This window comes from Grus americana, chromosome 4 (genome assembly GCF_028858705.1).
Source record: "Grus americana isolate bGruAme1 chromosome 4, bGruAme1.mat, whole genome shotgun sequence".
Taxonomy (NCBI): Eukaryota; Metazoa; Chordata; class Aves; order Gruiformes; family Gruidae; genus Grus; species Grus americana.
Genome location: NC_072855.1, coordinates 42,793,938 through 42,821,852, shown reverse-complemented (window position 1 = coordinate 42,821,852; position 27,915 = coordinate 42,793,938). Strand labels below are relative to the sequence as shown.

At 36.2% G+C, this 27,915-nt stretch overlaps 1 protein-coding gene across 2 annotated transcripts in view; it reads right to left on the bottom strand.

Moving 5' to 3' along the window:
• SPOCK3 (SPARC (osteonectin), cwcv and kazal like domains proteoglycan 3) overlaps window positions 1-27,915 on the bottom strand; it is a 212,811-nt gene that overhangs the window by 133,417 nt on the left and 51,479 nt on the right. Inside the window, exon 3 of one of the 2 annotated variants that reach the window (XM_054825448.1) lies at window positions 1,432-1,477. The exons of the other annotated variant lie outside the window; for it this stretch is intronic. Within the exon in view, the coding sequence (XP_054681423.1) occupies window positions 1,432-1,477 (46 nt within the window). The remainder of the gene's footprint in view (window positions 1-1,431; window positions 1,478-27,915) is intronic. 2 annotated transcript variants of the gene reach the window in all.

Genomic DNA, 27,915 nt, shown 5'->3' with positions numbered 1-27,915 from the left:
ATCTACAGCATATTCAATTCAATGTCTTCTGATGAAAGATTCTGCCACCAGTAAGTCATTAATTAAAGTATAACCTATTCCAGCTCTCATACTAAAAACGTATTTGCATACCATGTCCCTTTATCAAAAAAACAAAGAAAAGGAATAGACTAAAGGTACTTTGTATAGAAGTGGTAAGACTGCTTCTTGGATGAGGTACTTCACCAAAAGAAAGGAATCTTTTTTTCTCTGAGGAGTCAGAAGACTGAAGTCAAGTACTTTTTCCTAATGTTTTAGTATATAATGAGGAGAGACATACGGTCTGTGAAACTGGCAGGTTCTAAAACATTCAGGCTGCCATGGATCTAAATTAACATTTACAAATTTCCACCAAACCAGAAGAAAGCCACCACAATTCAGAGTAGTGATAACATAAATGTGACTTTTTCCCCCTCCCTCTACCCTCTCCCACAAAGTGGCAAAACAAGCCAGGTGCATTCATTTAAGAAATCAAGGCATTTTCTTTCACAGGTTTACTACAGTAATCCAGAATTAAAGTGAAAAGGCATAGAACATGGTGGAAAGTCCATCTCTAAGACGTGGTAAATCTTCCTTAAAAGTCAGTATCCGTTACAGAAAAAATTCTTTAAATTGAGTAAACGTTACTTTTGCAACATATTTTTATCTCAGTCTCTTCTGTACAAGCCCCTGCGCTGTTTCTTCATTGCATTTGTGCCATTGGCACTACCAGAAAAGACAAAGTCTCTGAAGCACTCCTTGCAACAATTTATAAAAAGTAAGTACGTAACAAGATTCTCAGTAACAACATACATGAAGTGTATTGACAGTAAATATTAAGTTCCAATGCCTGGGGAGGGAATGTTTAATGTGAAAGTTTGCTGCGTTTGCTCAAATTATTCTAAGGCTGAAACTGTTGTACTGTAGCATTCTCAAAGCTCCATTTGTGTTTTGCCTCAAGACAGATCACTTGAACATGACACAGACTTCCAAAACTGTTTTTCTAGATCTTCCTTTAATCAGCCAGATATAAAGACACTTTCAACATTATTATGAATTTTTTTAACTGCAAAAGACAAATATCAGATTGCGTGCCAGTTTTTCTTCATATGTTCTGCTGAAAATGCAACAGTGCTTAACCTAAATATTTAAATAAAACAAAACAGAACCTCCCAAACCCCATGAACTTGTTTATACAAGGGAAACTTCAAGCTACTTTGGAGGTTCTGAATGCTCCTGTCTCTAATCAATAAAAATTTGCAAAAATCACAGATATAAAATGATGATTAGGCTGAATCGCTGGCCCTCTTTAAATCAGTCATTTGAAGAGGGAGAAAATGACACAAATTCACAGAATTCTGTAGGTATTCTAGAACAGGAACACAATTATAAATAAATTTTATCCCACACAAATAAATAGTAGTAGAATCTTACCTTGATCAAATGGTTTACCCGGACTCCATGTACGAAAATAATCATCCTGGAGAAGGAGAAACAACCTACATTTAGTAAAATGCAAGGAATCAATGTATACATGAAAAAAATCACAAAATCATGCAAGACAGAAGATGTATACCAACCTCCACTTCCTAGAAAAGGCAAGCAGTAAAAAACAAATGAGAAAAATATTACAGTCATCATAATGGGACAAATTACTCATATAGAATAAAACAGTCAGAGGCTATTTACACTCATTAAGTAAAAATGCTATTCAAACCATGTTACTTACTAGCATTTAAAACAGAAAAAGTATTTCTCATAGTACTTATGCAGGTAATGTTTCTAATATTGCTTTTCAAATGTTACAGTAGTTTTCCTGTACTTTAAATTATAAGCTATTGAAAAACTTAATTACATTTTTCCATTAATGATTTTTTCAAAACCAAAGCTCCGAAGTTGTCATCAATAACACTACATTTTAAGGAATGATACATGGATTTTAGAAAAATAAATATTCTGCTATGTAGTTTTCAACTGCATCAGTAAGATCTGTCAATAAATAAGTCCAATTATCTCTATTTTCTACAAATAATCTTCCTAAACATAAAATTACCTCCTAATGATGTCATCAGCTATATTACGCTACAATTTCCAGAAGGAAAAACTTGAACAAATTGCTTTCAAGATTTTAAGAAATCTGATTTTAAAAAATGACAAATTCATAGCTGAAATGTAAATAAATTGATCTGCACACCTCAGATAATAGGTGGAGCAGAAAAATGACTAGAATTATTATGTCTTAATTTAACTCACTATACTGTAGAACAAAACATTAAAAAGACTGTACTCAACATTTTAATGTCTGCATAAATTGAGGTTCACAAGGTGTATCGTCACATCCATCAGTTCCATCCCACTTGCTAGAAGATCACCAAGACCACCATAAAGAAACCTCAATTTATAAAAAAAATGGAACTACTGGGAAAAAGTGAGTCTCATACAGTTGTCAAAGCCACATAATCACAACTTAAAAATGATCAAGCATCAAGCACATCTTTACAGGAACAAGACACTCTTTGGCTTTTAATAGTTCAACAGTTTTACCTGAAAGGGGAAAAAATTGTGGTTGCAGCTTAAACTGTATTTCACTGATGATATTTTATTAGTAAATATGTTGTTATGGGAATATGTGCTCATGTCTGTCTTCCTGTTTCAAAGCAGAATCTGGAAGTGCAGAATAGAACCATAGTTCTGTACTATGTTCAACACTTATGTATTCCTTCACTCTGATGTGGCACAGATTAACAATCTATGAATCACTGTATGTTATTTGCCTTTTTAATTAGTATTTTTTGAAAGTAAATAAATATAGACAGGCATATAAAATGATTTTTAATTTTTTTAAATCACACAAGAGATAAGCAGAAATTACAATTATGATAATGTTTTCCAATTATATCCTAATAGAAACTATGGAGATGTTATTCCTACAGTGGTGTTCTGAATAGGTTTGAGCCAGCTCTAATGCAATGCTGTCCTATGAATCACACATAGGCAAAACTTTCAATTCTTGAAAAAACATGAAAGGGGAAGATTATCTTTCCATTTCTATGAAGTCAGTAACGTTCACCCTATTCAGACAATATGTTTATTATTAAAATGGTGAAAAGTTAGAATAACTAGAACATAAGGCTATTAGAACAAAAGAGCAGTCATCCTGAGTGAGACCAAATCCTAAGGCAAAGCATCCTGCATTATACCTTAGGAAGAACGTAGAGGTGGGGCTTGTATAAATTGCATCTTCTCAAGCTGGCCTCAAACCAAGCAGACAATAAATCAATTCTTGTTCATCTCTATACAGCAGACAACTTCACAGATCCCAAATATAACATCCCTCAGGCATTTCTAGAAGTAAGAGTCTTAGCTGAATTCTGTCTACAAAGCCACTCCCTATCTTTCTTGTTACTTTTCTCTGAATGTTTTCCAAGTCTTGGAAATAAAACTTTCCAAGCCATTTTTATATGGCATGACTAGAATCATGCAGAGCATTCAAGATGAAGCAGCACTACACATCTATATACAACACAATAACACTGTATTCTCCCCATTATGCCTACCCCTCCATTTTCTTTTTAGGTTGGGGGTGTGTTTTGGAGTTTTGTTTTTCAATTGTACAACGGCTTGAATGGATCATGGTTTGCACAGAATTTTCTATCTTAAATACAAAATATACATACCCATACACACCTATACTGATTTTCCTAAAGAGTTATTTTTTCAAATCATCTGTTACACAATAATGGACTTTAAGCATGTTAAACAAAATCTTTATTTGCCTCTAAAACCAAAATAAAATAGTTAATCTGAAAATCAATTAAGGAAACTGCTTCAATAAATTACAGTTCCACAATTTTACAAATATTCCTAAAGCTATTTAACCTATCACACGTATAAGAACCTGGATTCCTATTACATTCAGACCTTTTCTGATCTTCAGTCAATAAGTTTGATTATTATAATGTTCAATATCCTCTTCAGAATATCAAGATGATTATATAATTTACAAAGCCTCATTTTTCATAATTTTAATATAAAATTAAAACCAGAATGAACAAATACAGTTTACACTGAAGGCTGAGTAGTATCACAGTATCTCCAGCTAAAGTATCCTTTAATAATCTTATAAATGCAAAAGGCAATGTCTCAGGACACAGCCTATGACTTTTGATTTTCTTCAGGATCTTCCCTGCCTTTGTCCTGAGCATGTTAAAGGTCAGGCTGTAAAAGTATACAAAATAAAGTCACAAATATGTTTTAGTAACCATACCGCTTTTTCAACATTTTCTAGCTAAAGGTATCCATGCATTTTAAATAGAAAATTCATCCTTACTGCTCTACGTGAAATGTATGTTATTCTTTCAAGTCTTCTCTCTGTCTGAAAGACACATAAAGCACTTCTAATAGCCATGTATGATGGATTTCAATGAGTTTAATATCCATGCCTTAAAATTATGCACGTTTAAGCATTACATTCAGTCAGGGTCATAGTGATGAAGTGTTTCTAAGAATGCAACAATTACATAAGCACTTTGAGACTAATAAATACCTTTTATTTTTCCTGAAAATGGCTTAAAAAAAAAAAAAATCATGTATGTAGTCTGAAAATCTGACAGCCGTAAGATGATTCAAAATGTCCAAAAGCAGCTTAATCAGAAAAGCTTTTAAAAAAAAAAAAAAAAGGGTGGGGGGTATTTTGCCTCAAACACTTTTATTGCTTCTTTTTTGATTTCTATATTCTTCTATATGAATTCTTCTCACTCCTAAAAAGCAGTTGCTACAAGAGTTTTAAGACATACACATTTAAGTACAGTAAAAGAGAAAAAAGCTCACTGGGAAAAAAAATCATATCTGACAATGTAGTAATACAGCAAAAGTTTTCAGCTTTCAACAGAGATACAAAAATATGATTGTAATTAATTTTCTTTCTTGTCTACAGCATTTGTTACATCATTTTATTGATCTCTCCTCTGCAACATTTTCTGTAGATGCTCCCATATATTGCTACATCACTTGAATAATTATCCAACAGAAATCTATATTGCTAAAAAATGATACATGGTAGATATGATGAGTCTGATGTCCTACAGCAAGAAGAGCAGTTTCCTCACAAATATTTTCAGACCAAGGTTGACCTGAAAAAAATGGATAAAGCAAATCCAGTCCTTGTTTTATGTCCGCATTTTATCTCTAGTATGGCCTATGCATTAAAAGCCTATATATTAAAATCAAAGCTCATTTATGTCAGAGAATCCACTGAAATCGAAGCGGGTTTCTGAATTTATAATTATCTTTATATTTTATCCAAGTATAACTTCACTGCTACAGCACCGGTTGTACAGTAGGGATATTATTTAACTGTGTGACTTAAAAGCTATCAATTTAAGGAAAAATCTGATAGCCAACTGTTCAATGTGAGGTACTGCTTCATATATACTGCCTTTTCAAGAAACAACATTTCTAATAGTTACCAAAGCTAGAAAGATTTCCTGAACTTTATTCAACACCAAACTAAATTCTGCCCATACAAAATTCCACTCAAATTTCATAGAACTTATCATAATGCAAAAAATATATTTTACTGCTGGCCTCCCTATTCCTACATAGGGGTTGGTTTGTTTTCATCAAAGAAGAGCTACATACTCCAATTTGTAGATGGACATGAAATCATATTTTGACAACTTCAGAAACAAAAAAAGTCTTTCAGACTGCACATGCTCCCTAATATAACTTAAAACCTTCAATATTAGATTTAGATTTTTTCCTTGCTGCCATTAGCTATGAGACTATCTTGCTGGTTTTAATTTCAAGAGTTCTTAATGGGTTTTTTATTCCATTTCTTGTATTTGCATCTCAAGTACATACATCTGCTTCTCATCTAATCTGAAAGCTCTTTACCTCTTTTAGGCTAGGTCTTTGCTATTTGGTAGTTACTCTATTTTCAGACTCCATTTCAAAAAGCCAACTGAATTGAACCAATTGCAGCCCTCCACCTGCCTCAAGCTCACTTCTGCAGCAGACTTGAGCTCACCAAGTATCCTCCTTTCATGTCTTTGCACCTCTCCAATAGCAGATGGTTTGACTCATCTGCGCCAAGCCTTCCCAGTGACTCTGTAACACGTACTTGTATTCTAAATCTCACCGAAAGAGCTGTGGTAGGGTTGTCACTCAATACCTCTGTCCCAATCTCTTTCCAGTGCTGGAAAAACAAAGTTAGCACCAACAGTGTGCAAAAAGGTTTTTTCCCACTATTTCTTCCTCTAGGACCTTCAGCCTAATGTCACCAAGATTGTCAATACCCTGTAAAACCTTAAGTTGCTGGTCATGTGAAGTGTTACAGCAATAAAAGGATGAGACACCATCAAAGCTTCCATCATATGGGAAATCTACCATTCCTAAACACTGCAGTTTCCCCAAATAAATGAGGGCCACAGGCAGCATACTCAGAATAACTAAAATACTCCAATCACATCTAAAGAGAGTACTACCCCAAAACATAAACCATAGCTGGGGAAGTATAAGTTGCACCATGAAAATGCGTGATGCCTGTGTACTGGGAAATTCTTCACCCTGAAACCTGAGCCAGTCTGTAATCCTCATCCAGGATATAGACATGCTCTTCAGCAGCATGTGGATACCCGCCTGCCTATCAGATGCTGCTTTTCATCTCTGCTGACCTGCATAGACATCTGATCTATCGTAAGCCATGCCAGCACTCTGTTGTAGAAATGTGGAGCATTAGTTTAGCCAGTTACCTGCAGGATAGTGCACTCCAGGCAATAAGGCAGCTACCACACTCAACACCATATTTACTATCGCAGCATCTTACGTGTGAGGGCAAGAAACCTGGATGGACCATGTGTTCATGAGCATATTTTTTTAACAGTTGTCCCAAATGGATGCAATAGGTTGCTTAATCTGTAGGACAACATGCACATACCTTATGTGACACCACACAGCTAAGGACCTGCAGTAGAACTAGTTCCAGGAGGGCAGGGACTGTTTGTCTAGTGAATTTTTTGGCTGTATACTTTCTTTTCAGCAGGATCCACCTCTTCTCATCAGCTGAGAAAACTCTCATGCTTCCCATGAAGCCACCTTTGAGGATTCCTTTCCAACACTCCTGTCCTGGTTTTGGCTGGGATAGAGTTAATTTTCTTCATAGTAGCTAGTAAGGGGCTATGTTTTGGATTTGTGCTAGAAACTGTTAATAATACAGAGATGTTTTTGTTATACAGAGATGTTTTTGTTACTGAGCAGTGCTTACACGAGTCAAGGCCTTTTCTGCTTCTCACACCACCCCACCAGCCAGTAGGCTGGCGGTGCACAAGGAGCCGGGAGGGGACACAGACAGGACAGCTGACACCACCTGACCAAAGGGATATTCCATACCATATGATGTCATGCTGAGTATATAAGGGGCTGAAGAAGAGGAAGGAGCAGGAGGGGCATTCGGGGTGATGGCATTTGTCTTCCCAATTAACTGTTACGTGTGACAGAGCCCTGCTTTCCTGGAGACGGCTGAACACCTGCCTGCCCATGGGAAGTGGGGAATGAATTCCTTGTCTTGCTTTGCTTGTGCGCATGGCTTTTGCATTACTTATTAAACTGTCTTTATCTCAACGCGTGAGTTTTCTCACTCTGAACTCTTCTGATTCTCTCCCCCATATTTCCAGATGGGAGTAAGCGAGCAGCTGCGTGGTGCTTAGCTGCCAGCTGGGGTAAAACCATGACAACTCCAAAGAAGCACAGAGCAGGAACTCTTCTTTAGAGAATCAAGTTTTAAAGAAAAAACAATCAGATTTATTACCTGAACTTAAGAAATAAGAAAAAACAGAGTCTACAAGATTTTTACAGGCTAGCATAGAAAGGTGACTACTGCCAGATTTGACTCTTTTCCCCACATTAAGTGTCCCATTAGAAATATAATTAGTTTAGCCAAAACCACCAGAAGTAGTTCAGTGCATAAAGCACCTCAGACACAGATAAAGGCAGTGACACTTTTCACCCAGTGCTTCTGGGAAACAAGTAATCTTAAAAATCAGTTTAGTAAGCCAAAGAATCAATATGAGAAAACAAACTCCAAAATAATGAACCACCACAAAGGTAATATCAGTGTTGCTTCTCTGGTAGTGAAGGAACTAAACACCTGTAGGTGAGATTAAGCCTTGCTGCAAAACTCCTTTCCTCCTCGTTTGGCACCTAGCCTCCTTGAGCAGGATGCTGGAGTGACAGGCGAAAGGATGCTAGTTTGTTGTTCAGTGCCAGCCTCCAGGGAGGCTGATGTCAGCTTCCTCTGCTGCGTCAGACTCCCGGGCCATGCCACCCCTGAGGCCTGTATTCATGGGGCTGGCAAAGCACAATTAGAATCAATAGCTGCTTCCAGCAACCCTGGCACTCATCTCCCCACATTCAATGTTTATCCCGCTCCCTTTCTTTGCCTCACACTTCTAGTACCGTTGATGAGGCCGGGCTAAGAGCCACTACTTTTCAGCTCCTCTCTGTTTCACAGGCCTCATTCACTAAGATTTCTGTGGAGGCCGTCTATTTGGTACTAGCAGCATTTACTAACAGCAGGTTTGAATAGCACAGTATTGAAATCATTTGCCAAGAATACCAAATGCTCACTAAAGCTTACATTCAGAAATACTAAGAAAATAATGAAAAACATTTTGAAAAGAAGCAATTAATATCAAAGCACAACACTATAAGCTTCTAAATCCCGACAAAATTTAAAACATTGTTTCTGTAAAAGTGCATCTCTCATTTCTCATCATGAATAATAAAAAAAAAAAAAAAGAAAAAAAAAGCACCATCTTTTCACTACAAACACATACGAAAAGTTTCGGCCATGCTCCTCCTATTATGCTGTGAAGATTCAACTTGTAAGAATGGCCTTAAAACAGGTTGGTTAGACTACAGAAGCTGTAGTCTAACAGTTGAGAGAAGAGTTGAAAACAAATGACACATGTGAGGTAGACGGCCATCTGTGGGACTTTCAGATGCCTGTTTAATTTTCTCAGGTGCCTCTTCTCTAATGCACAAGGCCTTGGCAACAAGGGCAGAACTTACTCCCTGACCTCTGCATACAATGCCACAGTCTGGAGAAGAGAAGGACAGTCAGGAGTGGCAGAACAGTAACAGACTACGCAGAGAGATCAGATCACATCTATACGGCTGGAGGGGATTGAAAGAGATTGAAAGAGATGGCCAATATGATTGTGAGGCTATGGTTGGTATCGATGAAAAATGATAGACCGTATCAGGGAGATCACTGGGAACTGGAAAAAAAGCTAGCATCTCAAAAAATAAAATGTAAGAAGGTAGATGCAGGGAACTACAGGCCAGGCAGCCTCACCTCAGTCCCCGTAAAGATCCTCTTGGAGTCCTTTTCCATGCACATGACAAACAAGAATAAATGCTCGCTGCAGACCTACCAAGGATTTACAGTGCTTAACCAGCCAGATTGCCTTCTACAATGAAATAACAGTTTTGTGTACAAAGGGAGAATGGTGGGTGTAGCATACCTTCACTTTACTAAGGCTTTTGATATAGCCTCCCACAGTGCATTCATTTGGAAGCTGAGGAAGTAAAGGCTAGACAGTTAAGTGGGCTGAAAATTGATGACATCGGTGGTCAACAGCTTACGTCCAACTGGTGACTCACTAACTGTCAAAGCACCCCAGAGTCAGTTCTGGGGATCACATTGTTTCACATCTTCAGTAACAATTTGGATGATAACACAGAGCATGCCATAAACAACTGAACTAGTGGGAGCTCAATCCAGAGAGACCCCAGTCACTTGAGGTTTGCCCAGCAGAAAAATTAGGTTCAGTAAGAAATGGAAAGTTCTGAACCTGGGAAGGAATAACTCAGACAGAATGTGGGATACAGGCTGCAAAACTCTGTTGAAAATGGCCTGGGAGTTACAGTGGACAGCAGGAGAATTTGACAGAGCTGGATTTATTTAGTCTGGGAATGAGGAGGCTAATGGATGGTTGCCTGCGACCATTTGAAGAGCAATTACCAGTTCTTGTGAGCAGTGCCGAATGATTTAAATGAGTAAAGGCCACGCATTGCAGTATGGGAAGTTCAGGCTGGATATGAGGGAAAATTTCTTTACTAGGAATGTAGTACAGCAGCAGAACAAGCTGCTCATGGAGATCATGGTGTCTTTGTTCTTGGGGGTTTTCAAGATTTGACTGGAAAAAAAATCCAGAGCTGACCTCATCAATCTAGTGTTGCAACATCTCCAACTCTGAGTGGGCAGCTAGATTATAGGTGCCTCAGGGGTACCTTCCAACTAAAATTTATCTAAATCAGTGACTGTCTACAGTATGCCAATACTCAACTCCAAATATTTGAAGAAAAGGAACAATTCCTTTCTGCTGCTAACTCCAAATATTTGAAGAAAAAGAACAATTTTTTTCTACTGTCCTTTTGCAATTTATTATTTTCTTTATTCACCTATGTTTCCTGCTTGGATAGTTGAACTGGCATATGTGTATAAGATAGCTTCTAACACTGGAATGCGAAGGAAAAAAAAAAAAAGTAGTAACTTTTGATTGGGGACAAAAGGACTAAGTAGATCAGGTGAGAAGCTTGGAGCACAACAAACAAAAAGAGGGGTTTGGAATAAGGTACACAGAGAAGTGAAAGTAGTTTCTGGAAACCAAGATTTGGGAAGGTAGGCATTAGGAGACAAATGGGTAGAATGGGACTGATAACTGGGCAGGAGAGAAGATAAAGCCAGGAGGCAGGAGTAGGGTGGAACTGCCACATGAAGGAAAATAAGGAGGAGGCAGTCAACATTAGAGACTGATTTTTTTGAGCAGTCAACTGAAAGGAGGTGGTATAAGAAGGAAGTGTGAATTAGCTGAAATAAAGAGTTCAGATTTGCATCTCAAAGAGACTGGATAAGACTGGTATTAAGCCTAGGCAAGCAAAGGAAGGATGAGAAATCAAGAACAGTGGAGACAGGACTGGCACAGTGAGAGGTTTGAAGAAATGTAAAGAAATAACTAAGTTGTAGAGGAAACAGGATTGCAAAAAAGAAACATAACCAAACCTGCAAGTGTTTTCTTTACAGTCTGGAAAGAAATCCTAAATTTCTGGGTCTCGATCTCAATACATACTGAAGAAAAGCACTGTCAAACTGTTTTGCCCGTGTTTTCCACATAGAGAATGGTAAGCTCTATAGCCTACGTTGCAGAGGTCAGCATAAAGCCGGATGAGAATGTCCATGGATTTTTTCTTGTTTAGCTTTTTGTTAGAAAACTGGTATTTGTCAAAACAGACATTTTCTAGAAACATATGAAGTTTGATGAATTTTGACTGCTAGACATTCAGGTTCTTTTTACGAAAAGAAATGCCTTGCTTAACTTGATTGGCAACTTTCCCTCATTATTTCAAGGTAGCTGTATACTACTGAAACTTGATTCCATGGAACATGATGCATACCTGATGTCCCAAATAACAATGGGGCTTCCACTACTCACGCAGACCTTGCACTCCGTTTAGAGTCTTCTCTCTAAAACACTAAGAGCCACATGAAATGCTTATTTTGGTTGTAAAAAAACCCTGACTTAAAAAGAAGCTATTTAATATATTTTTTTGTCAAAGGAAATTTCAAATTTCTAGCTTAAATTGCATTTTGAAACAAAAACATTTTATAAATGTCAAAAAATATCATGACATGGAAGGTTTGTTTTTAAGCAAATCTGGGCTTTCAAATGACTTTAAGATCTACAAGTCCATTAAAATTAATGATGTATCAATACTCCATTAAATAAAAATTCCTAGGGTCTTCTCAGCCTTTTTTTAAAAATATGAAAATTTATAGGCAAATATGTGATGAATTAATCTCATTAAAATCAAGCCCAGAATCCAATTAGATCAAGCACTAAATTCAGTGCTCCAGTATTTCAGAGCTAATGGAGGCCATCCTTTGAGCATGTCAAATGTTATAAAAATGCTAGACAGGCTGCTAAATGCTCTGATCAAAGGTTATGATTCCAAAAAGCATGCACTCATGATCTTTATCTCATCCCTTCTGCTACTAAAGAGGAGAATGGCACCTCATTTTCCTTATCTTTCTTCTTATTCTGAACATGAGCAATTTTTAAAGCATTTTGTGTTCTGAAGATAATTTTAAAAATCCAAGAGGAAATTATCATTGTCTCCAGAACGGTTTGAGCGAGAAGATCAAAGACCAGGGTCACAAACTGAACAAGTTGGATAGAATGAAATAATGGGAAATGTTTCATTCTATTATATGCAGTGAACAGTAGCGGGGTCTTATGAATAAAGAATGTACGAACATTTATTAAAGCCCATGCCATTAATGATTATAGAGCATACACAGCAGAAACAAAACCTAAGCAGTTTTAATTTTGGCATTTCCAAACTTTTAAGAGCAAGAACATATGATATCTATGTTCTTTCATTAAGATTTGTGCAGACTAAATGATAAAAAATTCATAGTTTAAAATAGGGAAATACATGGATTTACTGATTGGCTCATATACTAAATCCAAAACTGAAGAACTATTTGAAACAAGAATAAGAAATATATTGAAAACAGTTTTCTGTTTTTGAGATACGGAAATCTTACAGTTTTCTGAACAAAAGCGCTTCAAATTATGTACAGGGAAACAACACATCAAGAAAATACTGTTTAGTGTTTTTTAGCATACTCCAGAACATATTTAAAAACAAAGTCGAAAGAGAATTTTTTTTGTTGCACTGCATCAGATAACAACACTTTGCAGCAGAAAAAGCGGGGTGCCACTTTCAAGGGAGGCAAACTGGATCTTTGCTCTGAGACACTTCATGAGAAAAATCTTTCAGAACAGTATCTGATACAGAAAAATACCAACTTCAGCAGTTTATTCAGCTTACTGTATCAATTAAATCTACAGTAGCAATGCTATACAACTGAGGAAACAGCCTTTTTTCAAGCTACAGCAATAGTAGCAATACTACTGCTACAAAAACCAGCCTTTTTTCAAACTACAGCAATAACCAGAAGTGGAAAAAACCCCCACCAAATCCTAGATATAAAGGAACTCCAAAAGAATAAGGTCAGTTTGACTGACATGGAGAACCATAGAAATAAAATTCAGAGACAAGACAGAATTTGCCATTTCTAAGTATCTTTCATGTCAAACAGTCCTCACAGTGGGACACAGCAAGTGATTTATCTTCCAGTAGAAGGAAGGAAGTACCTTCCCACAGCACTAAAAACACGGCTGACGTACATCACCATTGTACTTTATAATACACATGCCTTTCAGAAGATCAGTCATAGCTTCATTTCTTCATTTAAGACTGAGTGAGAAAAGCTCATTCTTTCCTTACAACATCCTGAAGATATCTATCATCCTTTAGAAGCATTAACCTCATAACTCCTGATGCTGGGCTCTTGTTGAGTGAAGAATAAACCAAAACAATTTGAGATAAATCAGCAGTAAGAATCAGAACAGTCACTGGACGTATCAGTTTTGATGGTATCCAAAGCCCTGCAGGTTACAAAAAAATGGTTGATGGTAGACTAGCTTAGCAGCCCACTTGGGCCAAATGTAATGAATAAAAATTGGAAGAAGAAAAACGTCTTTCTGTTTCAAATGTTGCACTGTTTCACAAATGACAGGAGCTCAGGTAACTTGTTTGCCTTTTTTTTTTTCCCCCCCTCCTTCTTAAAGGGAAAAATATCCCTTTAAAACAAGCTGAGGACTTCTAAAAAAAAAAAAAAATCAACAAATACTTCAACTTATAATCTGTGAAGACGTAAGGTGCTCTTCAGAATCTGTAATTAAACCAGTGATATTCATTCAACATTCTTTGTTAATATGAACACTGGATGGTTATTTTTATATATATTTATTATAGTCAAGCCTATATAGCTTGTACCAGATGGGGAAAAAACATACTGTAAATTGGGTAGATCCACAGACAGTAAAGACAGTAAAAACAAAAAAATCTATACTGTTAAAATAATATGAAATGAATATATATGCATATATATCAATGTGTTCAGAAATTCAGTCATTATACAACTATATCCTGGTAGATGTTATTTTTGTTAAAGCTATTCATAACGTAAGCAAACTACTCTGATTCAAGATGGGATTCGAGATTTCTCAAGAGTTATGTCCTAAATTTATCAATAAGAAGCATCAAGTTTAATGCATTTTTATGCCCTCTTGCTCCTAGTGGCCCTATTGCAATTATGGAACTTACAGATATAGTCAGTAATATAGAACTTTAAAAATATCCTATGAATTAGCAAGCCTCATGAATACATAATGCTGAGTTAAAAATAAAAAACTGTAGAAAAAGCAGTCACTACAATTGCCTACAAAAAACAGCATGGACATTTTTAACATAAACTGTCTTTTTATTGCCATTGTATTTCATTATTTTTATACAATCAAACAATTAATAATACGCAAAGAAATGCTGTATCTTCTGACACATGCCATTAACATGTTTTACTGTTGCTGTTGGGCAAGAATAGATTTGTAAGATGTGTAAGGGAACACTAATGGAAGTTCCTAGATAAAACCTTAAGAAGGTAATTTTTTAATCAACTGAAAAGACAAAGAAAAAAATCAACATGTGCAAGTGTACTGTGAATTTCAGTGAGATAACTAAACTCATTTCAACATCATCATCAAATACCTGACAATAAATTTTGGTCATTGATGTACCATAGTTGGATTTTAGTGGTTAACATACCTTTATAATCCTTAAGTTATCTCATTCCAGTTATTAAGAAACGTTACCTTAGGTATCCTACAGGCCTAGACTCATGTATCTAGTTCACATGTCAAATATCTTCTCCAAGTTCTAAGGGAAACCATTTTGTCTTCTAGCAACTAACTAGTAAGAAATTACCCAATCACTCTAGCAGATAAGGAGATAACTGAAACACATCATTATCATAGAATCATAGAATGGTTTGGGTTGGAAGGGACTTTAAAGATCACCTAGTTCCAGCCCCCCTGCCACAGGCAGGAACACCCTCCACTAGACCAGGTTGCCCAAAGCTCCATCCAACCTGACCTTGAACATTTCCAAGGAAGGGGCATCCACAACCTCTCTGGGCAACCTGGTCCAGTGTCTCACCACCCTCACAGTAAAGAATTTCTTCCTTACATCTCATCTAATCTAAATCGACCCTCCTTCAGCTTAAACCCATTACCCCTTGTCCTGTCACTACACTCCCTCATAAACAGTCCCTCACCATCTTTTCTGTAGGCCCCCTTCAGGTACTGGAAGGCTACTGTAAGTTGGCCCTGGAGCCTTCTGTTCTCCAGGCTGAACAGCCCCAACTCTCTCAGCCTGTCCTCATAGGAGAGGTACTCCAGCCCTCTGATCACTTTCGTGGCCCTCCTCTGGACTCGCTCCAACAGCTCCATGTCCTTCTTATGCTGGGTGCCCCAGAGCTGAACATAGTACTCCAGGCAGGGTTTCACAAGAATGGAGTAGTAAAAATTATAATTTTTAACTTTTGCCACTATACTTGCTCAGGTCCCAGTGCTTCTATCGTGGGTAACAAATTAAAAATCGGTAAGAATTGTTTGAAAATTTCTTCTTTGCAATGTTTTACATCTTTTCACAGAACTTACAAAGCAAAAGCTTATGTTTCCCCCATCCTGTTTGGCACCTGTGAAATCTGAGGTGAAACCGTGCAGCCCCATCTGCAGACCACTGCACATCCTTAGCTGCTAGGGCAAAGGTCACATCCTTACTCAAGTGCCAAAATGAGTGAATTCTGTTTCAATATCCCAGAAGTTGATATGCATGCAAAAGGTAACTGAATATTATTAGTTTCTCTAGATAAGTACATAAAGTAGATGGTAAGCTGTGTCTAAGTCCTACATGAAATAAGGTCCCATACTTAAGGACAAACTAAGTTATGTCATCATCTTTTATATTGTTTCTTCTCCCTTTAATAGAGCTTAGAAATCACAAGTCACAAATCTGACTACATAACATGAAATCAGTGCTGAGTCATGTATGTGCTGCTTTACAGATTTCGAGAACATAAACATTTCTTCCATTGTCTGCAAATGCTGCTTTTTCTTAAAGAGAGAAACGTATGAACACAGAGGACTAACTAAATAGTTGTGACTCAAAATGTAGAGGGAAACCCATTTTAATTACTTGCACTTGGGATATTATTGCTATCTTTGCTCTCTAAGAGAAAAGGTCATTTACTTATGATGCAGCAGTTTGTACCTCAAATTTACATAACCTGCCACTAAGTTACGAGCAGTTTACAAATCTAGTAGTGAAGCATGCAAAATACATTACGTATCTGGATGAATGACTTGAGTAGGTTACAACATCTGTCTTTGGTCAGTCTTTCATAGAAGTGGACGTAGACAGGCAAATTTTCCTAACCACTGGCCACAGACAAAAGAAAGTGTTAGACTGAAAATATTATTAGTTCACTATCGTTAGTTATATTTAAGATATACTTAAACATTTTCTATATTAAACATAGGCACTTAATTATATATTGGTGATGCATATATATTTTCCCCAATTCAGAACTAATACTACATAGTGCTGTTGGCATTGACTTTTTCAAAACAGGCTACGTACCGTCATCTCATACTCCCTGATCTGTTCACAGACCAGTATTATTCATATTTTTACCTCTAATTTCTTCTGTTTCTAGAAGTGCTCTTTAACTGTATCTGCATGTACGCTAAACTACAGCACGTAAAAGTTTGATTGTATATTGTAGAAGTGATATCTTAATTTCCAGCAAAGCTACTACAGTGTAGTATTTAACAACAGAGAAAGAATGATTATAAGATAATCTCTGTACTAAAACTTTAGCTTGTATTTCACATTTAGACAAAATAAAAATGCTGAACTGGATCATTTTTCAACTGAATTGCTTTAGCTATTTTAAAAGATCAAACATGCTGCTATTCCTATTGTTTAAAAAAATATTAATGAAAATTTAAAAGCTCCCTTGAAACTGTTTTGTCATTATCTATTCAGAAGGAACAACCTGTTTTCCTTGTTGGAACCTAATCTGTGTTTCCTATTGGGTTCATCCATGGATTTAATTGTATGAAATAAAGCATTCCCAGTGACAAGAAGAGCGTTCTTTGGTCTCATTCCGTAAAGGAAAAAAAGATACAGCATTCTCCAATACAAAGAAAAAAAAAATATCATCAGTTAAACATACTAATAACCACAGAACAGAATGAAAAAGGCCATCTCCTCTGTTCTAATCAATTATTAGAGTCCATGCTGAAGGGAAATGAAAAGAACGAACCAAATTTTCTGGAACTTAATATCTGCAATTGCTAGTCAACTACATCTCATCAACAGTTCACAAGGTTGATAGTTACAGTCCAGAGAGAAACAGGTTCACAGAAGAACATTTAAAAGATGGACTAAAATATTTTAGTGTTGAGAAATTAAAATTTATTTTACTGCTGCAACACCTAAATCAAGGCCATATACCATTATATTAGATATTTCTCAAAGATCAGATGGCCTTGGCTCTGCGTCTGAAAGTACTGCCTGGAAGACTGTTGCCTAGGGTTTTTTGTCAGCCTTTTTGACTGAGGAAAGTTGACAGACAAAAGAAAACAGGCAGCAGCTGAACAAAGAAATTACAAAAAAATTAATACTTGGCAGTAATTGAACTCTTTTTTTAAAAAAATAAAAGAGCTTTGCAGGCAGAAAAGTCTCCGCTTTGCTGTTTTAACTCTCAAAAATGTCTTGTGTGTTTGTGCTTACAGTGAAAAACTGATTGTTCTTTTTAAGGTCCCTCCCTTGCTAGTGAGAAGGACAAAAATCACTAGAAAAGAGTAAGACTTATCTTGGGCTGTAAGGCTCAAGTGAGCAAATAGATCTTGGACTCTGAGCATGAAAAATTGACAAACACAGATTTATTCTTCCAAATCTCAGCCACTCATATAAAGTCATACGTATTTCATTAGCATTTCATTAGGACTAAATTCTGAATGGTCACTGAACAATTGTTTTCTGTGGGGCTGAAAAGTAATTTTTCTTCGAGAAGCAGAATGGTGTTACCAAAAAAAGGCCAGAACAGGGAGGAATAGATCCCACATAGTGAGTCACGAAACAAGGTTTAACATGGCGAGCAACAACCATACTCATTCGGTAACTGCTACTGTTCCAAGATGATCCAGAAGATTCAACACATCAAGGGGAAGGAATGCCCTAAACAGGCTGGAAAATGGGCTAAACCCTCTATGTCAATAAATAGAGTCAGCATTAAGATCTCCCTAAAGCCTACATCCTCCAATCATTTATATTACGTCCACCAGCTCAAATCCTGAGTTCTTTCGAATTCTCAGTAGGTGGGCAAGGCTGCCTTCCAAGGCACACAACTCTGTACTGCACTTAGGAACTGACCTCAACACCTAGATCTCAAGCCTAAAGCTCCTGGGTTATTATTTGTTTGTTTCTACTGCAAAACAATAAACACAAGCAGGCAGTAAAGAAAACAAAACAAAACTAAACTCTTTTGCTTCCTTCCCTCTGCTCCTCTGAAAACCAACTCGATAGAGTGCTTTTCCAATACTCTCAGGAGTCAGCTCTGCAACAGAAGTAGTAGAAGCTAGAGCCAACTTTACATCTTCAACATTCCGTTTTAGACATATTGCAGAAAATTGTAAGACTGTATTGTAGGACAATATTTCACACTCGAGGAAACTGATTAGCACTGATTAGATACATCTGAAAAACTAAGGACATTTTTATGCTTCTGACAAAGTGAAAATGCATCACACAGCCAACTTAATAGTGAAAAAGACTGCGATTGTTTTAAAAACATAAATCCATAAAAGCTGAAAAAAATTAACACTTCCCATTTGTTAAGCAATTCTAATACTGTATCAGTGATATTATAATTTAAAAATAAAATCATTACCATATCATTACATCTGTAACATCTCAGGTATCTATAAATCAACCTATACATGTGTCTTTATTTTAATAGAGTACTACTATTGTAGAGTGAAATAATCACTGCTCCTAGAACGAGGCTACACGCATGACTATGCTGTGTTAATAAACACTAGTTCTGTTATCAGAAAACCACAACTTGAATGCTGTTAAACAGGAGATTACAACAGGGCTCCCAAAAGGACAAGAAGAAGAAAATACAAGATGTCTTCAAAGTACAAGCACAGAATGATATCAAGAATATAAAATCAAATAAAAAATGACCAGTTACTGATCACTAAAGAAATTCAAAGTGAGACGTGGGTAGAACTGGTTTTAGAAGGAAAGTTGAACATGTATAGAATTACCCATGATTGACACAGGGTGAGATGTCTTTTGATAGCTAGTAACAACTAGTTGCACTGGCACCGGATTTCAGAACTGGGAATGCAAAATTGATCATGGATGTGTAACAGTACACTGTACAATATTATTATTAAGGTGAAATATATATCCCAACTGCTTATAATGGTATTCCATCCTTGAGTCTTGGTTGCCATTCAGATGCAGCACATTAAAATGTTATCCAATTTCCCCTACATTTTGAATTATAACCTTTACATGACCTCGCCATTGTGCATCCTAACTATTCAGACAGTTATATGTTCTGATCATAATTTATAAATTACTCAGAGCAAGCTAAGAACTTGCACAATAAAGTAGTTAATGTACACCTGTAATGCACAAAACTTATTGTTCTTGATGAAGTGATATAAAGTCACTCAAACGTCTTGTATGTTTTCATTCAGAATCCTTTTATAGATACCAGTCATTAACCTGCAGAAAAGACATGCTATCTTGATTTAAAGCCCTATTTAACCGTATCACAGAAACAACGGTAGTTACAGCAATATCAAAAGAATAAAAGAAATGAAAAAAATCCAATTCCTAACCAGTCAAGATACTGTGATACAATACTGTGCAGGAATTAAATAATAGTATTTGATGTTGATTACACTTTTGCATATACTAGTAACAAAGAAAATCCAAGAGAGGTCTTACCAAGCTCATATAAAGTAAGTGTCAATTATCTCTAAGAAATATAAAAATTACAAAAGGAAAAAATCCAAGTGGCAATGACAGTTTTGAGATAGTACATGTGTGATTCTAAAACTCTACACTAAATGTGTGAGAGTGTGTATGTGTATATATATATTTTCCTGAACTGTTATAAACTCTTTTTTTTATACAAGATCTCCTGTGAACGTGCAGGTTACTATCACAGTTCACTGTTCATATCACTTAATTTGGAAACATGGGAAAACATTGAGTCTGGATGACCGGAGAACCCTCTCTGCACCTCAGGCCTGGTAAAATTATATAGGATCGAACTAGGATGCAGGGAGGCGGAAATAAACAATTTTACTATGAGCAAAACTCTTCAACAATAAAAAGGCACATACTTTCTATGTCTAATAGCAGTAAGTTATCAGGCCGGCACCTTCTTGCAGACTTTACTCCTAAAATGGTGCTTAGAAAAAAAGCGTTGTTTGGGCACAAGTGAGGTTGGAGGGAGAGACTTCTGAGTTTTCTTCAGCCTTTGCCACTTCTAACATCAAGTTAGCAGGTAGCACGTGGTTTGCTTATTCAAGCCAGAAAACAAAATGTTGAGTGGTAGACTGAAATTTGGAAAGAACGGGGCAATTGCTCAGACGTGTGTAAGCTTAGTGGTGTTCCTAGCAACCCCAAGACTGAATGACTTTTTCCCCTCATTGAAATCTAGGGTAGCTTGTTTTCACATATGAGAAACAACAATTTTAATTTTTTTTTATATATGTGTGTGTGTATTTATACACACAATTTAGTTATAAAGTTAACTGTCCTTCAGTCCCACTTCAATTTTGGCATTAGTGGATACAGTTAGCATCCTTTCCCTTGAGAGTGTGTTCATCACCTAGGTGACTTTTTTCCCCCACTTTCCAAAGCAGCACTTCACTTTGCTCACCTTCCCAGTATTCCCTGCTGCTGCAATAAGCTAACCTTCAATGTTAGATATAAAACACTTACTTTATCTGAATGATAACATACGCATTGTAAAGTTTAAAAGTAGTAAAACATCACTGATTTAGTACCGCCTAGGCAGGACCCTAACATAATCAAAGGTATTTGCAAGGATGATATAACTTGTCTCAAATATTATATTGCCTGTAATTTTTTAGGTATATTTAGCTTTATATTAACAATTTTAAATTGTATCTGTACATGCACTATAGATATTATGCTGGTTGAGGTATTATTATAATTGAGTCGCTGTAATTTCTAAAAGCAGTCGCAGTTTCATCAGTATATTTCAGAGTACCCTGAAAATACAATCATAATTGTGTATCTACAATTAAGGAATGTAAATAAGTTTAAACTCAATAATAGAACAAGTATAAGAGACAAGAGAAAATGACTAAGAAAAGAACTATGTTCTAATTAAGTCAGTCATCCCTTTCGATTTGTGGGATACAAAAAAACTTCCCCACTTCTTGCCAACATCGTAGAAGTAACAACTTTAGCAAATTGGAGAACACAATAGATAAAAGCACATACAGATTTCAGGGAGATAAGTTATTTAATAGAGTAACAGTAATGTGTCGTGTGGCTTGGGAAAATAAAAATAAAATATTTCAGCAAGTAATGCGTACTTGAATTGGGTTCCATCATTAGATACATTTGGAAAAGATAGCTGCCTCTCAGAAAAAAAAATAGTTATTCTACAGATGAAAGGAATTTCACAAGTCTGTCTTGTCTTAAACTGTTTGTTTAAAGAAAACAAAGTTCAGGTTCATGTCTTAGAAAAATATTTGCAAGTCTCTATGTCCCCTGTGCTTAACAAAAACTTTAGGCATCAGTTTATCTCCTTAGGATATGTACTTCACACCTACAAACTTCTTTTCAAGAATGTGCCAGTCTTTGTAGCAAGAACCGGTAAGGTTTGGGCTCATTCAACCTATATTTAAAGTGAAAATGAAATGAAGTCTAAAATTCATAATACCACTAATAACTTCACCTACTCTGAAGTTTGCCTCATCGGACTGTTTTCTTTCCAAGAAAAGTTTTGTCTTCATCAACAGAGATTAATATAGCACTATGATACTTTTGAGATAAATGAGCAGTTTTCAGTCTCAAAAAGCTTTCTGATGTTCCAATTTTTCAAACATTAGTTCTAGCATGACCTTAATTTAAGTGCTTTTTATTCATCCCTTAAGAAACGTGTCTTGTTCTTTATCCTACTTGCAAATATTAAATAAAAAATGTTGACAACACTGTGCATTCTAATTACTTTTTCCCTTGACAAAAGCTATGCTAAAATGGTGTTAACATGAGAGAGTTTCAACAGTTTCAAATAAAATGCATTATGGTGATACCAGGTCTATAAAAACAACAAGAAGTTTAGGTAGAATCTTACTGACACTGAAGTGACCAAAGGTTTATGCAACCTTGATATCCCAAATAAAAGCAAATTATTTTCAAAGAAATTGCAGATGCTTTCTTCCTTAACTCCACCCACCATGACAGTGTTGTAGAGAGTTACAGTTGTTTGGCTATCCTAACCATGGGTCGAAAATTCCTATTTATATATGACAAATGTCACTAAAAAGAAAATAAGAAATTATCAGATGAAGTAAATATTGCCTATGATACTTTGTATCCTAAACCACTAAGATATGTTAAAACTACTTTATTAAATATTAACTTTCATAAAATATTTACTAAGAAAAATCTGGGTATGTTGCACCAAAACATGAAGGAGTCAAAACACCCTACCTACTGTGCATCAGCAGAAGCCACTAAATAGCTGAGACACAGTGGCCTTCCTCTGTCTTTCGAATGGCAGGTGTAGGTTTACTAACAGCAGAGGCAGCGGCAGAAAAGAGGGCTCAGACAGGTTCAGCTTCCTCTATTTATATTTCCAGGAATAGCACACAATCTCTGCTAGATGACACACTCACTTTCCCCTCCTGCCCATTCATTTCCAGAGCAGCTGGATATCCTTTCTGCATCTCCATTCTTCTGCTTATTTATACACATCTTGCCTTCATTTTCTTTTCCTAGCTTGCTCAGCTGTCTCTTTTTCCTGTATGTATATATAGATCCTCCCCTGAACTTCATCCTTATCCTCTCTATTGAGACAAGGTGATATGATGTACAGAAAATACACTTTGGTACCATATACTTTTTACAACTGTTTTTAATCACTAGATGTTATCTGTCAAATCTGCTGCATAAGAATAGTCTTCTTCAGGGAAATTAATGAAGAATTGTTCTCCTCCAAAATGGCTATCTTCCATTGTTTCTAAAGAAAATGGAGCCATTAGTCATTTTTGTTAAGAGCAAAGACTGGCTTCATTCTCATTGCAAATAACAGCAGCTATTCAGCAAAAGAGCAATTCAACATGCAGGTCTCTAAGACAACATTATTTGTCAGCCCCTAAAGGAGTAACTTTCACTGATGAAGCTTAAAGAAAAAAAGAATTAAGTCTTCAAGGACACCTCAGTAATCTAGTGAATTTTAAGCACAAAAGAAATTTTGAAATATCTGCATTGTTCTTTTATTAGACTTACCTAGGATAATGAACCAGTATGTCACTAAGTGCTGAATTTCTTAAAGGAATTATTCTTACATGCAATTTAACGTTAACTTGAACTAATTGACCCATTTGTTGTAGATCATTAGTGACTGCATTATTTTGAAATAATATATGACATCTTCATATGCAGTGTAACATGAAGTTCCCAGTTTATATGGAAAACTCCAATCAACTTTGGCCAGTGGTGCCATAAGATGCTTTACAATGTATCCCTTGTGGAAGAGCAAAACAAGGAGCAAGCAACAGCCCATTCCTAAATGGTTCCCTTAGCGTTGGTATAGATCCTCTCTGATTACAGACATCCTGAACATATAACCAGGCAAAGTTCTACAGTGAGAAATGTCAGCAAAGACCGAGCATGAATAAAGAAAGTCTCCTTCCTGTGCTGGGATAAAACTGATGGTGGAAAAACAACCCTAAATTTGAGACTAGAATCTAATCTTTTGGAAGAAAGAAGTCTATTGGCTAGTAACCTGTTTTGACAGCATCTTGCAATGTGCACTAATGGACACTATCATATTCTCCAAATTTCATTTAATAATCACCTACTCTACCCTTACTCTTTATCTTTTTTTTCCCTTCAAATTTTTCAGCTTTTTTCTTTAAAAACTACATTTTGCTTATTTCAGTCTTTTGACATATTATCCCATTCTTCATTTTTCATAATCTTTCCTTACATTTCTTTCCCATATTCTTTGCTGAATTTTTACATAAGAGTTGCTTATGCTGATTATCTAAAACCAGATGCCTGGGAACTATGCTGTCCACCCCAGACAGCTCACTAATGGTGACCACAGCAGATCCAAAGATCCCAGAGCTTACTGAAATCATGAAATTTTCTGAAATACCAATTTTTCTGGCATAATTTTTAGTCAGTTTAGCACAGCACTATAATCTAGCAAATTTTATTCCAATACAATGCAATGGTTTCTACTTGGAACTTTTAACACCACAGTAACTATTGTTGCCTAAATTATTATCTATTAGTGTTACTGCAAATCCTCATTGAAAAACCTGATTTATTTAATGTTTATAATTAATTCCATAGGTCCTATAGAGGAGCAGAAAACTACACACACATCCCATAATAAAAACAATGCTAATTTAGGTGGAGTTGAAGAAGAGAAGCGTGTCACTATCTTGTTCTTTTCAAATGAAGAGACGCATAGTGGAAGCAGAAATACAAGATGGTGGTTAGAGAGAGGGAGAATCCAGTGATCCCCCAAGTCTAATCAATAAAAAGTCCTCTGGGTATTACTGTATTAAAATCATTATCAAGTAAATCTGTAAAAAATATTGGTCTAATCCTAGAGCCTTTAGGGTCTCTCTCCATACCTCAAGGATATCAGCAGGAATATTTTCACTGACTTCAGTGAGGCATGGTAAATTTTCCAACTCCTAACTCCCATTCGTTGATTCTACTAAATGATTAGCTTATTCACATGAAAATGAAAATCTAGCTTTATCACAAAGCTTGGTTGTTACCTGCAAACTGTCAGTACCAAATTTGTGCTAACACCTTAGAACTATTACAATAAAACACCAGAATCAACACAAATAGTTATTCAACAGTTACAGAAATTATGTTGTCCTACTTTCACAACCTTATTGCATCCCTAGCATCATCCTCCTTTCCCATCCGCAAGAGCATTCTGTTATCTCAGTCCCTCAGGTCATTATTGCCTTTAATCTCAAACCAAGCAGATTTGGACCTTGCCAGGATGACTGACAAAGGATAATCCCAGTTGCTGCAGGAAACCCTGCTGATGCTTCAATACATGACACACAAAGTCAGTCCTGAACTCATAGAGGAGCAGTGTATTAGAAAGGACTGTGAGCTGCTAGAAGCGTTTTTTTTCTTCTGTGGGACTTAACACTGAAGACTTGACTATTTTACTTTGGCTAAATTCCTGGCAGCTATAATTACAACTGACATGACTCTCTCCACACACACACACATCGCCCCAAAGAAAAAAGGGCAGATTAGCCTTTTTAGTGTCCAATTAGGATATCACATTCTGCATTCTCGAGATTTCCCTATGCTTCAAAAACAGTGAGAGTCTTCAATTTGCCTTAAAATAGAAATCTATTGCTGAGCGCTAAAATCTGCTATATCCTGTCCCAGAATGAGATTAATTTCAGTGTTACCAAATGTTAATCGTTTGTACAGCATACAGTGCAATGTATTTTGGGATCTTTCCAAGTAGAAGGCAATTTGTGAACTTCAGCCTCTTCCTACTCTTTCATTCTCTTAATTTCTGAATTAAGCCCTGATGCAATGCTCAATACTGAGAATGAAAAAACCCACAACCGTCTACTCTTCCTCAAACAGTGCTGTCTCTTCTGTTCAGAAATTTTCTGTAGTACTTTATTGAAACTTACCTTTGTTAAAGCCTAAACTGAGCTAAACCAATCTAAAATCAAATTAAATGTACTTTTTATAGTATCTATAAACCCCAGTCTCTATACTCACCTCTATTCTATTCCTGTAAGAACCTCCATAGCATTACGCTGAAAAAGTCTATCGAAAAATCATCTCACCCCATTTTTCATTTTACTGTATCAGGTTTCTAAGCCTAGCTTTCAGGAACATTTCCCCATAGACTTGACCCAAAATCCACATAAGCCAATAAAAGCTTTTCCAAAGATTTTCCTCACCTTGGGACCAGGCTTCACCGTTAGTTTAACCACTATTACTTTAAAAAAAAAAAAAAAAAAAATTAATATGAATGAAGAGTCACACTTAATGTATGCAGGAAAAGAGACTTTGAAAGTACAACTAATTACAACAATTTGCTGAAATGGTGGTTTTCACACATCCAGCATACAGCTAGATGCATTTTTTCATACTATCCCAAACTGTAACACAAAAAAGAATTACTGATCTTTTAATAGCAGAAATAGGGTGCGTACTATTTACCACTACTTTTTATTTAACACAGACCATCTGTATTCAGAGTCTACCTCATTAGGAAATACCAAGTAGCACAATCCATCATATTAAAAGACTGGCATTAAATTATACTTGTATCACTAATTAAACACATTCTTTTCTTTCCATTTTACAGTGATGTCACTATCAAGTCTTTTTCTAACCCAGGTTTGTTAAATATGGCATACCAAATTCAACAAGATATTCTGTGTGTCTGCCAGTACAAACCTAGATTCCCTGCCCAAGTAAAGCTTGGCACAGAGGAGACCGCTTCAGTAGCAAACAGCTGTGACCTCCCATTTCCAAATACGGAAACTGGAGATTGCAAAGAAAACATCATGGATAACTCATTATATTCGTTTAAGTCTACTTTGATTCTAAAAGAGGTACATTATATAAAGTGGAAGGAGAATCAGACTTTCTCAGTCTGCACATCCTCTTTGCCCGACCTTTCCTTGAAATGTTGACATTAATATTTGATTCTGATTTATCCTGTAAAGAGCATGGGTTTTGCAGCTATCAAACAGACTGAATGAACTTAAATAAAAACAGAAGGACTTCAGTAGTAAAAACAGCTATACTTTTAGAGAATGATGGGTCAATGCAGCAGGTGCAATGCTAATGGCATTTTAGAAAATCTTGATCTACCATAAAACTAACCTCTGAAATACTGCACATACCATTTCCTTTCTCTGTCGCTGAAGTTCCGCAATAAAAACCAGTTACCTATCAAGACTGGAGATCAAATCCTTAGTGCTTTTACTGTGCATCTACCTACAAGCACTGTATGTCAGGTTGTCTTAGTTATGTGACAAACAAGCAGTACCAGAAAGTCATGGCTGTTGATGTGCTAGTTACCAAATGAAAACAAAACAACAGACCAAATCTTTGCAGCGAATTCAATGCTAACAAGAACTACAGCTACCATTTAAGACTAGATTCCAAATCCCTTCTTCAGTCTGTTAGAAATGTTCAGTAATAATGTATTTCACATATAAATTGCAATCATAGCTGAAGCCTGTCATTTATTATCTCTAATGCCCTATATGTGCCACCTTCCTTCTGCTGAAAAGAGAAACAACAGCCTGAAAGGGCACTTGAGTACATTAACATTTGAGTTCATTTCTTCTCAGTGTTACTTTAAAGATAGATTGAGTTCCCATTTTCAGCTAGTCACAATTTTGCCAGGATCAGTTGCAGTTCACTACAGTGATAAAAGCAAAAAAGAAAATGTTTTCCAGGTCAACAGCTACAACCTACTGCATTGGAACAACAATCTTCTCCACAAATACTTCAGAGAACCTGTCTGCTTTGAACTATGAGGTTAGTTGGGATCTGAAGGCTTACTCCAAGCCTCTGCATTCAGACTCTTGTTTTCTCTATAGACTGTAAAGTACTGCAGGAAAA